We start from the raw sequence: 15,553 nt of genomic DNA, 5'->3' as shown, positions 1-15,553 counted from the left end.
TTAGTCGAGGTTCTTTATCCAACATCCACACAATCTTGCGTTGAAATCTCTTGTCAATTTTTCTTTTCCGTCCACATCTAGGGAGGTTAGCCACAGTGCCATGGGCTTTAAACTTCTTGATGACACTGCGCACAGTAGACACAGGAACATTCAGGTCTTTGGAGATGGACTTGTAGCCTAAGATTGCTCATGCTTCCTCACAATTTGGTTTCTCAAGTCCTCAGACAGTTCTTTGGTCTTCTTTCTTTTCTCCATGCTCAATGTGGTACACACAAGGACACAGGACAGAGGTTGAGTCCACTTTAATCCATGTCAACTGGCTGCAAGTGTGATTTAGTTATTGCCAACACCTGTTAGGTGCCACAGGTAAGTTAGAGGTGCTGTTAATTACACAAATTAGAGAAGCATCACATGATTTTTCGAACAGTGCCAATACTTTTGTCCACCCTCTTTTTTATGTTTGGTGTGGAATTATATCCAATTTGGCTTTAGGACAATTCTTTTTGTGTTCTTTATTTAAGACAAATTAAATGAAGATAATAATAACAAAGAATTTTTGTTTGCAATCATTTTCAGGAAGAAACTGAGTATTATCTGACAGAATTGCAGGGGTGTCAATACTTTTGACCACAACTGTAAATCAATTATTGTTTCTTTTTCTCATTGATACTTACGGATTGCAGACATCATTACCAATCATGGCATAGAAAACGATTGCAGGTTTATCCAATTGCTGATTTCGTGCCATACTGAAATGTAAAATGAATAATCAGTATAAACCTAGAGAGTATTAATTGGGAAATACATAAGTAGCACAACTAAAGGAATACATTGAGTCATGCAGTTTGTGCAACTCAATTGCTTTTGATAAATGTCCTTTTCTATGATAAGGCTAAATTTCATGTCCCAACTGGAATTTCACTTTGAAGTAAGCCTCATGGAAGAATTCAAAGAAATCTGTCAGCATATGTTTGTAATGTAATCCAAGAGCAGTAGAGCAGCATGAAGTAGGGGTAGAGACCATGGTTCCAGTGATGTGTCACTTACTGGGCTACATATTGCACAGTAGCTTCAATAAAATCAGTGTTTTATCAGCAGATTATCATTAGAGGACTAGTCGTCTTGTGCCGTGTAGTCCTCCTGCTCTGTATAACCCTGCCTCCACCAATAATTGGCAACTTCCTGCCTATGCATAGTGTACAAAGAAAGCAGCCAATCAGTGATGGGGGCTGGCTTATACAGCGCTCAGCAGCTAGATCTGCAGCTGAGAAAACTGTGATTTTACCAAAACTGCAGCAAGCCAATCAAAAAGTGACACATCGCTGAAATCTTGGATTACATAGCAAAAACCTGCTGACATATTCCCTTTAATCCAAATGTGAAGTACATCTCATTCCAAAGTCACACATACCTAATATGGAGTAGGCCCATCTTTTACCTGTATAGTAGGCTATATTCCACAGTTTACCCTACAGATCTCCAGTTATTAAGTCATGCATTAACTGCAGATCCACATTCTCAAACAATATTTTTGGCTATTTACCAACACAACACTCGGCATTACCTTGTCAAGTATGACTGTAAATTGTTAGATGATCCTCCTGTCAAAACATGAAGAAGGACAAGCTGAGGAAAAGCGTCCTGGACCCACTAACGAACTCTGGGATAGGAACTACAGTAAAAAACTGAATATTTTTTTTTAAACTCATTGCTTTTTTAATCCTTGTAAATACTTTTTCTCCATTCTTGTCATTAGAAGATGACAGGCTACATTCACACCATTGCTGCATTGTAAAGGATGAATGCAGTATTTCACAATGGTCTGCCATGATCATCAGCCACAATGATAAAGAAGCAGATTTACCTGCCAAGGTCAGGAAAAAAATAATCAGAGCTTTAGTCAATTTTTCTTAACAATATGAGCTTGGTACATGATCTTTCACATTTCCAGTATATCTCCACCGCTAAGAATTTCTTTGCACTTGTGACTAAACCACAATATGCATTTTCTCATTGGACACATTACACACCATTCCTAGCTATGTTCTGGTAGTCTCTGTGGTTGCAGCGGTTCCAGTCTCTTAACCGTAGATATAAAGACTGTGTCCATCCCCTAAAGAAAAGAAACACAAAATCACTTGGAAAAAGCATTGAGAAAGTGAGATATTTTTGTTATAGAACATCAATAACATAACACTGGGAGCGTCACTCTGTCCGAAGCCTTTATAGACTGCGCAATCGCAACGCGTCTGCGCAGTTTGGCTCCAGACAGAATAAGGCACCCAGCGTATGGTGCCGGAGATGGCAGTACACATAGACACTGAATGCATACTGCAATCTCCGGCGCCGTACTTACATACTTACCTGACCGGGAGGAGCATTGCCATGGTGCTTCTCTTCTAGCTGGAGACCGGGGCATGAGTTCGTTGTCGGAATTGCGCATGGGCATGGCACTATCCGGTGCCATTTTACTGAAGACACATTTGCAGTGTGTCTACAGAAATATGGCGCTGGACAGCGTGGTATGGGCATGTGCGTACTCTGGCGCCACACTCCTCCCCCGGCCTCCGAATAGCGCTGGAGCACAGGGAAGAAAGGTGAGTATAAATGTGTTTTTTTTGTATGTGTGCAGTTTAATAGGGGTGAGGGGGACCATACATATCAGGATAGGGGTGAGGGGACCATGCATATCAGGATAGGGGGTGAGAGGACCATGCATATCAGGATTGGGGGTGAGGGGACCATGCATTTCAGGATAGGGGGATGAGGGGTGGCATGCATACTAGGATTGGAGGTGAGAGGACCATGCATACCAGGAAAGGGGGCTGAGAGGACCATGCATACCAGGATAGGGGGGTGAGGGGTAGCATGCATACCAGGATGGGGGGGTGAGAGGACCATGCATAGTAGGAAAGAGGGGGAGAGAGGACCATGCATATCAGGATAGGGAGCTGAGGGGACCATGCATACCAGGATAGGGGGATGAGAGGACCATGCATACCAGGATAGGGGGACAAGGGGACCATGCATACCAGGATAGGGGGGTGAGGGGTAGCATGCATACCAGGATGGATAGTGAGAGGACCATGCATATCAGGATAGGGGGGTGAGAGGACAATGCATACCAGGAAAGGGGGTGAGGGGACCATGCATACCAGGATGGGGGGTGAGAGGACCATGCATACCAGGATAGGGGGGTGAGAGGACTATGCATATCAGGATAGGGGGGTGAGGGGACCATGCATACCAGGATAGGGGGTGAGGGGACCATGCATACCAGGATGGGGGGTGAGAGGACCATGCATACCAGGATAGGGGGGTGAGAGGACTATGCATATCAGGATAGGGGGGTGAGGGGACCATGCATACCAGGATAGGGGGTGAGGTGACCATGCATACCAGGATAGGGGGGTGAGGAGACCATGCATACCAGGATTGAGGGGTGAGGGGATCATGCATACCAGGATTGAAGGGTGAGGGGACCATGCATACCAGGATTGGGGGGTGAGGAGACTATGCATACCAGGATTGTGTGGTGAGGGGACCATGCATACCAGGATTGGAGGGTGAGGGGACCATGCATACCAGGATTTGGGGGTGAAGGGACCATGCATACCAGGATAGGGGGGTAAGGGGACAATGCATACCAGGATAGGGGGGTGAGGGGACCATGCATACCAGGATGGGGAATGAGGGGACCATGCATACCAGGATAGGGGGTGAGGGGTACCATGTATACCAGGATAGAGGATGAGGGGACCATGCATACCAGGATTGGGGGGTGAGGGGTACCATACATCCTACGATAGGGATGAGGGGGACCTTGCATACCAGGATAGGGGGGTGAGAGGACCATGCATACCAGGATAAGGGGGGTGAGGGGATCATGTATATTAGGATTGGGGGTGAGGGGACCATGCATACCAGGATAGGGGGTGAGGGAAACATGCATATCAGGATTGGGGATGAGGGGACCATGCATAACAGAATTGAGAGGTAAGGGGTGCCATGTATACCAGGATTGGGGAGTGAGGGGGTACCATACATCCTACAATAGGGATGAGGGGGGACCAAGCATACCAGGATTTGGGTGTGAGGGGACCATGCATACCAGGATAGGGGGTGAGGGGACCATTCATATCAGGTTTGGGGGTGAGGGGACCATGCATACCAGGATAGAGGGTGAGGGGAACATGCATATCAGGATTGGGGGGTGAGGAAACCACGCATACCAGGATTGGGGGGGTGGGGGGATCATGTATACCAGGATTGGGGGATGAGGGGACCATGCATACCAGGATGAAGAATGGGGTGCCATGCATACCAGGATTGGGGGGGCGAGGGGTACCATGCATACCAGGATAGGGATGAGGGGGCCATGCATAGCAGGATAGGAGGGGGGCAGCACATACCAGGATGGGAGACCATGTACCAATAAAAATGCTCACCACCCGGGCTTAGAACGGGTTCATAGCTAGTACAGTATGTTCTTATTTGATGACTGTTCTATATATGTATTTTCTAATTTACAGTAAAAAATGATGATCACCTTTTACTGTTTGATGGCATATCTGAAAAGTCCTCTCTATCTTAGGTACTCCAGCAAGCATACACTAATTTGCAGTGTCAAAAGAAAGCAGACATCCGCCACATCAGCACTTTATTTGGAGATTACAGAGAATTAAGTGATGGCACCTTGATGCTTCAGGCTGGGTCATAAAGCTTTAGAAGAGCTACATGCTCTATTTCCATATAGTACATGCATGGTTCAGTTCCCTTTAAGATGCTTCCAAGAAATTGATTAGTAAGTGCAATTATGTTTGACTTTGTACCCACTAAAATCTTGATACATTTTTTCTAAGGTAATTTAGAAAATGCCCAAAAATGGAGCACTCTAGAATTAGAGAATTAGAATTTCTTTAGTAAATATAATTTATTGGTCACTGTCTTACCCGATTGTTGAGTTCTGAAATCCTGTGTACATAGAAAACTGAGGCCAGTCAAGTTCATTGGAAATAGCAAGCGCCAAATTGGAAAATGAGTTCTAAAAATCAAAAAGGACGATATTTCACTGGAACAACATATATTTGTTATTATGTATCCAATTACATCAATAATTGAAAACAGTTTTTAGGCATTCCAAGTCCTCACAACACAAGGACTTGGAATACCTACAGGGTTTGTAAGGTTTCACTGCTGTTCCTGGTGTTCCGTTAGCCTCTCTTCCACAATGGATTTGTCACAGGAGAGAGTTTTCAGCCCCTTGTTGTGTCAGGGACATGTTTGAGAGGTCATATGCTAGATTTAGGGACAGAGAAAGCAGCAAGCCTAGCTATTAAACTGAGCCAGATATTTAGCCCCCTGTGTACACATCACCGACACTGAGAGGAAGGTAGCTCTCTCCATGTCAGAACCAATGTGGACTGGTAACGGATCCTGTGACTGGCGTTGAAATCTAGACATCATGGCAGATTTAATAATTCAAGTAGATAGTTCTCCACACATACACAAGGTTTTCTCTCAATGGACAAGAATGACTTCTTGTAAAACACTTGACTAACAGTCCATTCGTTCTCTAAATGTGAATAAATTCAAATTTCCATAACACAACTGCATCATTGTTGTATGGTCCTCAGTAGTTAGCATTGTTATCTTGCAGAACTAGGGGGTCAAATCCAACCAATCACAACTTTTAAATGTTTTTGTGGGTCTCTTCCTGTACTTCGAAAATATGCTGATTATTGGTTATGATGATTGGCTGTCTCTTTAAACATTCATGTAAGCTAACAATATATTGTTCGTGCTAGGGGGGTAATCTCAGTCTTGTGGGAAGGGCCAGACTGGCCATCTGGGAATTCTGGCAAATGCCAGAAGGGCCTGTCTGATCAAGGGCTGCCTTGTCTGCTACATTGTCACCCATACTGTTAAGAGTTGTGACAGAGCACAAAGTCGCTGACTCCGTCACTTACCCCCGCAGGCCATGGATATCATTAGAAATATTGGTCTTGTAGTAAATCTTGCTTTCTTCTATCCAGGGTAATATTCGTAGTAATATATCCCCATCTGGTGCTTGGGGACAGGAACAGCATGGGCCTGTGTGATTTCAAATGCCAGGGCTGAATTTCAGCCCCAGTCCATACCATCTTATGGGGGCTTGTTGGGTCAAGGTAATGCACTATTAAGAGGGCTCAGTGTAATGTCTCGTGTGACTGGATACACCGCCTCCAGCAGGGTGGATTTCTATAACACCCGTGAACCTGGATACACTGCCTCCAGCAGAGCGAATTTAAATAGAGTTAAGGGAAACACCGGGGAAACAGCTACAATGGAGGGCCCTGCAATAGGGAACGGGGATGTGGAGACCTCGCACACACCCCTGAGTCAGTGTCCCTGCACTCCTGATGATCCCTAGGCAGGTTCTGCACCTGGCGACGAGCTGGATACCTCAAATCCCTAGCTCGCCCTGCACCTATCCCTTTCTAGTCAATTGGACGGTGCAGAAACTAATCCCACCACTGCACTAATACACACACAAGGAAAGTAACAAACAGGGAAAAACACCACTTAGCTTAGCTCGGTTACTATTGCTCCCAGCAACAGAGTACGACACCAAAGTTCAGCTTCAACCCTGAAGCTCGACACCTGAATTCAGCTTCTGCCTGAAGCAATTACACCAGAGCTCCCCTGAGCTGCAAGGAACTCCTCTCTGTCGTTCCTTCCTTCACCAGACTTGGTTGGAAATGAGCAATATCACCAACAGTGAGTGAGACCACCTGCTACTCCTTTATAGGTAGCAGCCAGGGAATCACATCTGCTTCATTATCACGTACAATAACACTAGCGGCCACTGGGGGCAACTAAACTAAAGTAACCAGAGTGCAATGACCCTAACAGCCACTGGGGGCAAAACTAGAACTAAAACAACCACAGTCTAATGACCCTAACGGCCACCAGGGGCAAAACTAGAACTAAAACAACCACAGTGTAATGACCCTAATGGCCACCGGGGGCAGAAAAAAAAATTTAAGCCAACAGCTTAAAGGAAAAAAAAGGTTACTTGTGCAAATCTGTCATAATCCAACCTGGATCATGACACTCAGTTTTATTCTTGCTGTTAGGCCCATTTATGACAAAATACATTATTTGATTTGTTTTAAATATATAAATGCCATGAAGTACTAAGTTGCAAAATAAAAAAAGCTACAAAATTTGAAAGATTATGTGGGTGTTGAATATCATTGTTTGGAGATCCTAAATGTCGTCTCCTTTTTAGACTGTGCTTGGGAATGAACTATGAAATAAAATACTGTTTAACGCTAAATATATGGAGAACTGTAGTATATTTCTCCCATCGTGCAAGTTTGTTTTAAAGCAGATAAAGTAAAAGAGAACAAAGACAAAAGATTAATTTTCCAAAGGCCGGTCGATATCCACAGGCGAGCCGAGCAGTCATGTAATGGATTATAGATGAGCGGCGGAGAATAGATGCACTGAATTTCTCATGCACACATGGTGCTTTGGATAAAAACAAATATATCAATCTTCCCAGAGGAAAACAAGAATGAAGAAGGAGACGGCTCTTCCGATATTGTTATTTTTAGATGATGAAATATTTTTGTGGAGCGTATTAACAGAAAGTGAGGCAAAAGTGTGTATATAAAATCTCATTTTCATTCCTGAGCCACATTTAGAAGAGATGAACACAGATGTGGTGGACGTCCTAAAAGGCCACTTCTTCTCTGACAATTTTGATACATGAGGACAATTACTTGTGCATACAGCATGTAGTATCCATGTATTCATTGTAAGAGATGGAGCATAGATACATACAAACCTTAGACATAGTCATAGGGGTCAACCACTCTTGGGGTATGTGGAAGTGGGCAGCGGCAGAGTCTCCTAATATTATTATACCCTTTGAATCAGTACCTGCAAAATATATTCAACGTCAATACAGTTAAAAAACAGTACTCCATGTCAGAGAAAGCCCCTGCCTCTGACAACATAACAATAACAATCTTCCCCAACAATCATCTGTCAGCAGTAATCATTGATATCGGTGGGTTCAGGTGACGTTAGACTTAAACCCCTTTAACATTAGACTGTATGTGATTTACATCTTTCCCCTGTGCTACAGTATCGTCTGTTAGCAACAGTCTTTGATGGGGCCAGATCTAGTACCCTACGCCTATAGGGTCCGGGGACTAACAGCTGCTTTAATTCTTCCCCTTGCTGTTTAGTGCTGTTTAGTGCAATTCCTCATTAACCGCAAAGTACGGGAACCTGGTGTCCGGCCCCCGGCTCTTGGGCAAGTACATTTATCACAGACACATTTTCAAATGCCTCTTTACGGGTAAGATCCCACATTTGAGCAGAAGCAAAATTTCTCACAGAAACCCCCAGGTCAGGAATCTTGGCCTCTGCATTATATGATTGTATGTGTCGTGATTAAGCACTTATTGGGGGTATTAATGAGCTCTGCATGGATGCAGTAGCTGAACATATTGAGGAATATTAATTGAGCATCATTAACTAAGAATGAAATTGTAGTAGTTCTTGCACATTCAGAACCATTGGCATTTAGGTTTAGGCACATTACAATGCAGAAAGTCTGGAAAATGTAAAGCAATTTGACCATTACATGCTGTAATATTTGGGTATTACATCTATATCATATGTAGATATCTTAGTGTGATAGAGAAATCTACAAAGAGGAAATGTCAGAATCGCACTGCTTTTAGCTTTTATGGAATAGCAGCGATAATCAACAGGACACCACTTAGCAGGGCTCTAATGGAAGTACTGTGGCCTGGCTTCACATTAAAAGTCATTACGTCTATGCCTATGAATGTTTGCTTTATAACAACCTTTCAATTTCCTGCATGTAGCTGAACTACTAGACACCTTGGAACAAACAAACTAGTCTTCAAAGATGTTTGCTGCATAAATATATATATAAAATATTAGCTACTTATTTTTTTTTTTACTTTATACCACCCCTCTTACATAGTAGAGTGTTCCTTTATTCTACACTGTAATTGTGTATACATGCTATTAAAATCATGCTATTAAAATAACACATCAATTATATAAAAATGTAACACAACCTGCACAGAATTTTTTCTCATATGGGATTCCATCTTCTGGGTCAAATCCCTTTAAAATGAAGACATAGAAAAAATGTATTATTTTATTGGACAGCTATAGAAATAACAATATGGTCACTAGTGTTGAGCATTCCGATACCGCAAGTATCGGGTATCGGCCGATATTAGCGGTATCGGAATTCCGATACTGACTTGCGATACTTTTGTCATATCGGATACCGGAATCGGAATCGGAAGTTCCCATCATGCTATGAGCCTGCTTGCTTTGATTAAGCCAATGGGAATCCTCCGAAGTGTGGGCACATCCTGTTAGGCATGTAGGCATGTTAACTATTGGCATGGCTGTGATTGGCTGCCAAAATGATGTCATGATGCACTATAAAAGCCACCGCAGCCGCCATTTCTGGTTCACTCTGCTGTGAATTCAGTTAGGGACAGGCTGCTGTAGAAGACTGTGAGGGACAGTTAGAAATAGCGATTCCACCAAACATCTAGTGCTTTACCCAGGCTACATAAACCACCACTGTAGCCTTCTTTGCCCTAGCAGCAGTGTTCACAGCTGTCTGCAAGGGCTGTGTGAGTGCAGCTCACGCTGTGGAGTGGGTCCTGCAGCCACGTCAGGTTGTAGGCTGCCCAGCGTGCCTCACTGCTGCCTCATACATCTTTTAATTTTTGAGCTGCATTTTTTACATAATTTCAATCTAGTGTGCTTCCATCCGTATCCATATACGTTGGTTGCAAACACTAGTAGTAGACAGCGGAGCCTTTCTGCAGCCTTTCAGTGCTAGTGTCCACTTTGCTGCACTGTTCACGGCTGTCTGAGAGGTCTCTGACTGTGTGTGAGTGCAGCTCACGCTGAGTAGTGTGTCCTGCAGCTACGTCTGGTTGTAGGACGCTCAGCGTGTCACTGCCTCACACATTTTTCTTTTATTGCAGCTCATTTTTTCTTCTATTAGTGTGCATCCATCCGTCTCCATCTACGGTGGTTGCAAACACTATATAGGAGTACACAGCGGAGCCTTTCTGCAGCCTGTCAGTGCCAGTGCCCACTTAGCTGCACTGTTCACGGCTGTCTGAGAGGTCTCTGACTGTGTGTGAGTGCAGCTCACGCAGAGTAGAGTGTCCTGCAGCTACGTCTGGTTGTAGGACGCTCAACGTGCGTCACTGCCTCACACATATTTGTCTTTGAGTGCAGCTCATTTTTTCTTCTCCTATTAGTGTGCATCCATCCATATCCATCAACATTGGTTGGTTGCAAACACTATATAGGAGTAGATAGAGGAGCCTTTTTTTCTGGCTTGTGCCCTGCCGGCGCAGCCAGATTAGTATTACCCAATTTTTTTGGAGCCTCATCTTTTGCATTGTAGGTTACCTGCCTGCATTGTAATAGCTCCAAAAAGTTGGTGATACTATCAGTTTCAATTCTTTGTTCACATACTTTGAGTTTGTTTCCAACAAAGAAACCACAAAAAAAGTTCACCAAACACTACATTTGGAACTTGTGTAGGCCACATCAGCTCCTATTAAAGTGTAGTCCACACACACACACTTCATAAAATTAGTGTTTCTTGTACCTGTAACCAGCTGTTCAGGAATAAGCACACTAAGGCCCCCCTTTGTACTTTTCTGCCTATCTTAAGCAGTCTGGCAAGATGAAGAAGGCAGGGAGTAAGGCGCGTGGGCGTGGGCGTGGAGTTTCAGCAGGGAGAGGACGTGGGGATTCTGCAGGGAGAGGACGTGGGGATTCTGGGCCTGCTGCGGGCACCAGTGGATCAGCATCCCCCAGTTTTAGCAGGCAACAGTCCTTTATGCGCAGCTTTGTAGGACCTCAACGTACCCCACTGCTGCGGGAGGAACAAATTGAAGCCGTTGTCGGATGGATGGCAGCTAACGCATCGACTTCAATTACTTCCACAGCCTCTCAGGACCAGAGCACCGAAGAGCAACCATCTGTCTCTTCACCACCTGCCAAAGTGCCCAGGCAGTCAGAGAGACATGGACAGGAGCCATCACAGTCTCTACTTCTGTTCTCGGAATCTGTTGGCTTGGAAAAAGGGGGCCAGCCAAGCAGCATTCCTGAATGTGAAGAAGAGGGAGTATGCAGTGATGCGCAACTTCTTTGTCCCTCTGAATCTGAAGAGGCGAGTGGGCCAGTGCCTATGGTCAGCACACCTCAGTACGCATCAGATGATGACGAGACTCAGTTGCCACTTTCTGGTGCGTACGGTGCTGGCCAGACAACCCCGGAGAAGCAGCTGTTTGAAGAGGGGAGGGAAGATGATGAGGTCCTTGACCCATCATGGCGTGAGGAACAGGAAGGCGGTGGGAGCAGCTCGGAGGAAGAGATTCCCCTACCGGCCAAAACAGGAGGCAGAGGGAGGGGGAAGACTTGGTTGCCTGTACCCTCCACTTCGGCACCCGTTAGGAGCATTCCTCATTCCAAAGGCAAAACGGGCGCTCCCAAGACTTGCAGTGCGTGGTCCTTTTTTGACACAGTTGCAGATGACATTTGCTTTGTCAAATGCAAGCTGTGTCATCAGATAGTCAAAAGAGGGAGAAATGTCAGCAACCTCAATACCACAAATATGTGGAAACATGTGCGCACCAAGCACGAGTTGGAGTTGCAGAGACACCCTGAATACGTAGGCCAACGTACAGCACCACCTACCACCTCTTCAGTTCGTGTTGGGGCCTCTTCCTCCAGCTCACACACTGCTGGTTCGGCTTCCTCACAGGATCGCCAAGGAAGAACCTCTGCCACTGTTGTCCGGAGACCCTGTCAGATTCCACCCATAGCAGCACGTTCCCATCCATCACAGCCATCGGTAGCACAGGCATGGGATAAAAGGCGCCCTTACTCGGCAAACCATCCCCGAGCACAGTCTCTGAATGCTGGCATTGCCAAACTTCTGGCAGTTGAAATGCTGTCATTCAGGCTGGTGGACACTGACACCTTCCGGGACTTAATGGCATTGGCAGTCCCCCAATACAACGTGCCCAGCCGCTTTTTTATCAGCAGGCGAGCCGTCCCTGCCCTGCAGAAACATGTTGAGGGCAAAATAAAACATGCGCTACTAAACGCCGTTAGTAGCAAGGTCCACCTGACCACCGATGCGTGGACCAGTAACCATGGACAGGGACGATACCTTTCCCTCACTGCCCACTGGGTCAATGTTGTGGAGCCGGGTACAGATCTGGAGAGTGGCGCTGTACGTGTTCTTCCAACGCCACGGATTGCAGGACTCCAGTCTGTACACATAGACTCCTCCTCCTACTCAAGTTCCTCAGAAACAGCAGAGCAGGAGCCTGTTACGACCGATATGAGCACAGCCGTGGCCAAACGTTAACAGGCTGTACTCAAATTAATTTCTTTGGGGAATCGAAGCCACACAGCGCAGGAGCTCTGGAATGCTATCAAGCAGGAGAGCGATGTGTGGTTTGGGCCAGCGAATCTCCAGCCGGGCTTGGTAGTGTATGACAATGGCCGAAATCTGGTGGCAGCTCTTGGCCTAGGCAACCTCACACACATCCCATGTCTGGCACATGTGCTTAACTTGGTCGTGCAGAGCTTTCTGAGGGACTATCCAGATCTTGATGCACTGTTGCACAAGGTCCGCATAGAGTGCGCTCACTTGCGGCGTTCCAGCATGGCAAGATCGCGCCTCGCTGCTCTGCAGCGACGATTTGGCCTTCCGGAACATCGCATCATATGTGACCTACCCACCCGGTGGAATTCAACGTTACATATGTTGGAGCGGTTGTGTGAGCAGCAGGCAGCAGTCATGGAGTACCAGCTGCAGCAGGCGCAAACAAGTCGCACTGTGCGCCGTTCACACTTCAGCACCATTGAGTGGGCCTCTATGAAGGACATCTGCCTCGTTTTGCGTGCCTTCGATGAATCCACGCGGATGGCGAGTGCAGATGATGCACTAGTCAGCATGACTGTCCCCCTTATCTGCCTGCTTCAACAAACACTGCAAGCACTAAGGGATGAGGTTTCGGAAGAGGTGAAGGATGAGGGGTCCCAAATGCCATCTGCTTCTGGACAGTCTGCGCTACGTGTTTCCTCACAAAGGCCTAGGCAGGGGACACTTTGTGAGGAGGATGAGGAGGAGTCGATGGAGGAGGAAGACATCTCTCCAGAGGAGGGAGGTACACAAACCTCTACTCAGTATGTACAGCGAGGGTGGGGTGATGCAGAGCAGGCCGAGGTCACGCCTCAAACAGGGGACAGCGGTTCTTTGGCAGTTGGGAGTCTGCAGCACATGGTTGATTTCATGCTGCAGTGCCTGAGAAACGACCGCCGCATCGCCCACATTCTCGTCTCGGCTGATTATTGGGTGTACACCCTCCTAGATCCTCGCTACCGGGACAGCGTACAAAGGCTCATACCAACGTTGAACCGGGAGCGTAAACTGCGGGAGTACGAAGAGTCACTGTGCAGTCCATAATGTTTTCCATTCCACCCGACAGCATTGTTGCTAGTGCTTTACAAAGCAGCTCTGTGCGTCGAGGCAGTGGAGGAAACTCTGCACAAAGAGGGAGCAGAGGCAGCGCCGCAGCACAAGGCAAGACCACTATGGCCCAAATGTGGCAAAGTTTTGTGTGTCCACCACAATTGTCTACACCATCAGCGACGCCTCGAGTCAGCAGGAGGCAACGCTTCCATCAGATGGTGTCAGACTACATGTCTTGCCCTGTCACTGTACTCCCAGATGGCTCTTCCCCCTTCAAGTTTTGGGTCTCTAAGCTGGATACATGGCCAGAGCTTAGCCAGTATGCATTGGAGGTGCTGGCTTGCCCTGCTGCCAGTGTATTATCGGAATGTGTCTTTAGTGCCGCAGGTGGTGTACTAACAGACCGTCGCACGCGACTATCTTCCGATAATGTTGACCGGCTGACTTTTCTGAAAATGAACAAGGCCTGGATCTCCAAAGACTTTGCCATTCCTCTTACAGACTAAATTAGTGGTTGGCAACTGTATCCAGGTCTGCTGGTGTGTTCATTTTTCTACCACCTGAACTATAATCCCTGTGCTTCAACACAGCCAGTTGTCGCTCAGATGTGTCGTCTGCACAGAGAAACACACTATCTCCTGTGTTAGTGGGGTTCAGTAACGCCAGCTGATCCCCTGCTGTGTGGACGGCAAAGTCACCAGCTCCATCAACATTCAAACCACTACTGTTTTTAACCGTGCCCAACTTAGGTCTCTGGCTCCACTGTCTCTACTATTTCCCCTGGCCTCCAACCCCGCCATCTACATCTCTGAAGTGGCGTCAGCACAATCTACACTTGTTCCTGTGTTCCTGTGGCTCAGTCCCATCAGTTTATCCCCTGATGTGTGTCCGGCAAGGTCTCCTGCTCTGTCCACATTCCCATAACCAGTAGTGGGAATGAGGACAGAGCTGGCGAACTTGCCGGACAAACATCAGGGGATCAACTGACGGGACTGAGCACCAGTAACACAGGAACAAGTGTAGATTGTGCTGACGCCACTTCAGAGATGTAGATGGCGGGGTTGGAGGCCAGGGTAAATAGTAGAGACAGTGGAGCCAGAGGCCTAAGTGGAGCATGGTTAGAATCAGTAGTAGTCAACAACCTCCATAAAAACCGCTGCCCATTGGCCTCTGCATGCGGCATGCGTAATCCTGGGCTCCAACAGTGTCAGTTGGTGTTCAGAAGTGTCGTCTCCACAGAGCCAAACACATTCGTTCAAGTGTTAGTGGGGTTCAGCACTGCCAACTGTTCCCCTGCTGTGGAGATGGCAAGTCTCCTGCTGCCTTCACCTGCCAAAAGCAACAGGCCCCAGCCTGCTCCTCGCCTAATCCTGGGATCCAACAGCGTCAGTTGGTGTTCAGAAGTGTCATCTCCACAGAGCCAAACACATTCCTTCAAGTGTTAGTGGGGTTCAGCACTGCCAGCTGTTCCCCTGCTGTGGAGATGGCAAGTCTCCTGCTGCCTTCACCTGCCAAAAGCAACAGGCCCCAGCCTGCTCCTCGCCTAATCCTGGGCTCCAACAGCGTCAGTTGGTGTTCAGAAGTGTCATCTCCACAGAGCCAAACACATTCGTTCAAGTGTTAGTGGGGTTCAGCACTGCCAGCTGTTCCCCTGCTGTGGAGATGGCAAGTCTCCTGCTGCCTTCACCTGCCAAAATCCAGTAGGCCCCAGCCTGCTCCTCGCCTAATCCTGGGCTCCAACAGCGTCAGTTGGTGTTCAGAAGTGTCGTCTCCACAGAGCCAAACACATTCGTTCAAGTGTTAGTGGGGTTCAGCACTGACAGCTGTTCCCCTGCTGTGGAGATGGCAGTCTCTCCTGCTGTCTCCGCATTCCAAAGACAGTAGGCCTCTGCCTACACCCTCCTATTTCCTGGGCTTCAACACAGCCAGTTGTAGCTCGGAAGTGTCGTCCACACGGAAAGAGACACTTGCTCCCGTGTCTCAGTGGGG

At 46.9% G+C, this 15,553-nt stretch overlaps 1 protein-coding gene across 3 annotated transcripts in view; it reads right to left on the bottom strand.

The window, feature by feature from the left end:
• AOAH (acyloxyacyl hydrolase) overlaps positions 1-15,553 on the bottom strand; it is a 198,993-nt gene that overhangs the window by 39,033 nt on the left and 144,407 nt on the right. For all 3 annotated transcript variants that reach the window (XM_073549989.1, XM_073549990.1, XM_073549991.1), the window contains exons 10-15: positions 9,108-9,156; positions 7,835-7,929; positions 4,953-5,044; positions 2,031-2,113; positions 1,565-1,601; positions 675-749 (exon numbers count right to left, since the gene is read on the bottom strand). In XM_073549989.1, coding sequence (XP_073406090.1) covers positions 675-749; positions 1,565-1,601; positions 2,031-2,113; positions 4,953-5,044; positions 7,835-7,929; positions 9,108-9,156 — 431 coding nt within the window. The remainder of the gene's footprint in view (positions 1-674; positions 750-1,564; positions 1,602-2,030; positions 2,114-4,952; positions 5,045-7,834; positions 7,930-9,107; positions 9,157-15,553) is intronic.

The sequence above is a fragment of the Dendrobates tinctorius genome, unplaced genomic scaffold, assembly GCF_039654945.1.
Source record: "Dendrobates tinctorius isolate UK_male_01 unplaced genomic scaffold, ASM3965494v1 ptg000162l, whole genome shotgun sequence".
Classification (NCBI taxonomy): Eukaryota; Metazoa; Chordata; class Amphibia; order Anura; family Dendrobatidae; genus Dendrobates; species Dendrobates tinctorius.
Note: the sequence above shows the minus strand (reverse complement) of the source record. Positions and strands in the feature narration are given on the sequence as shown.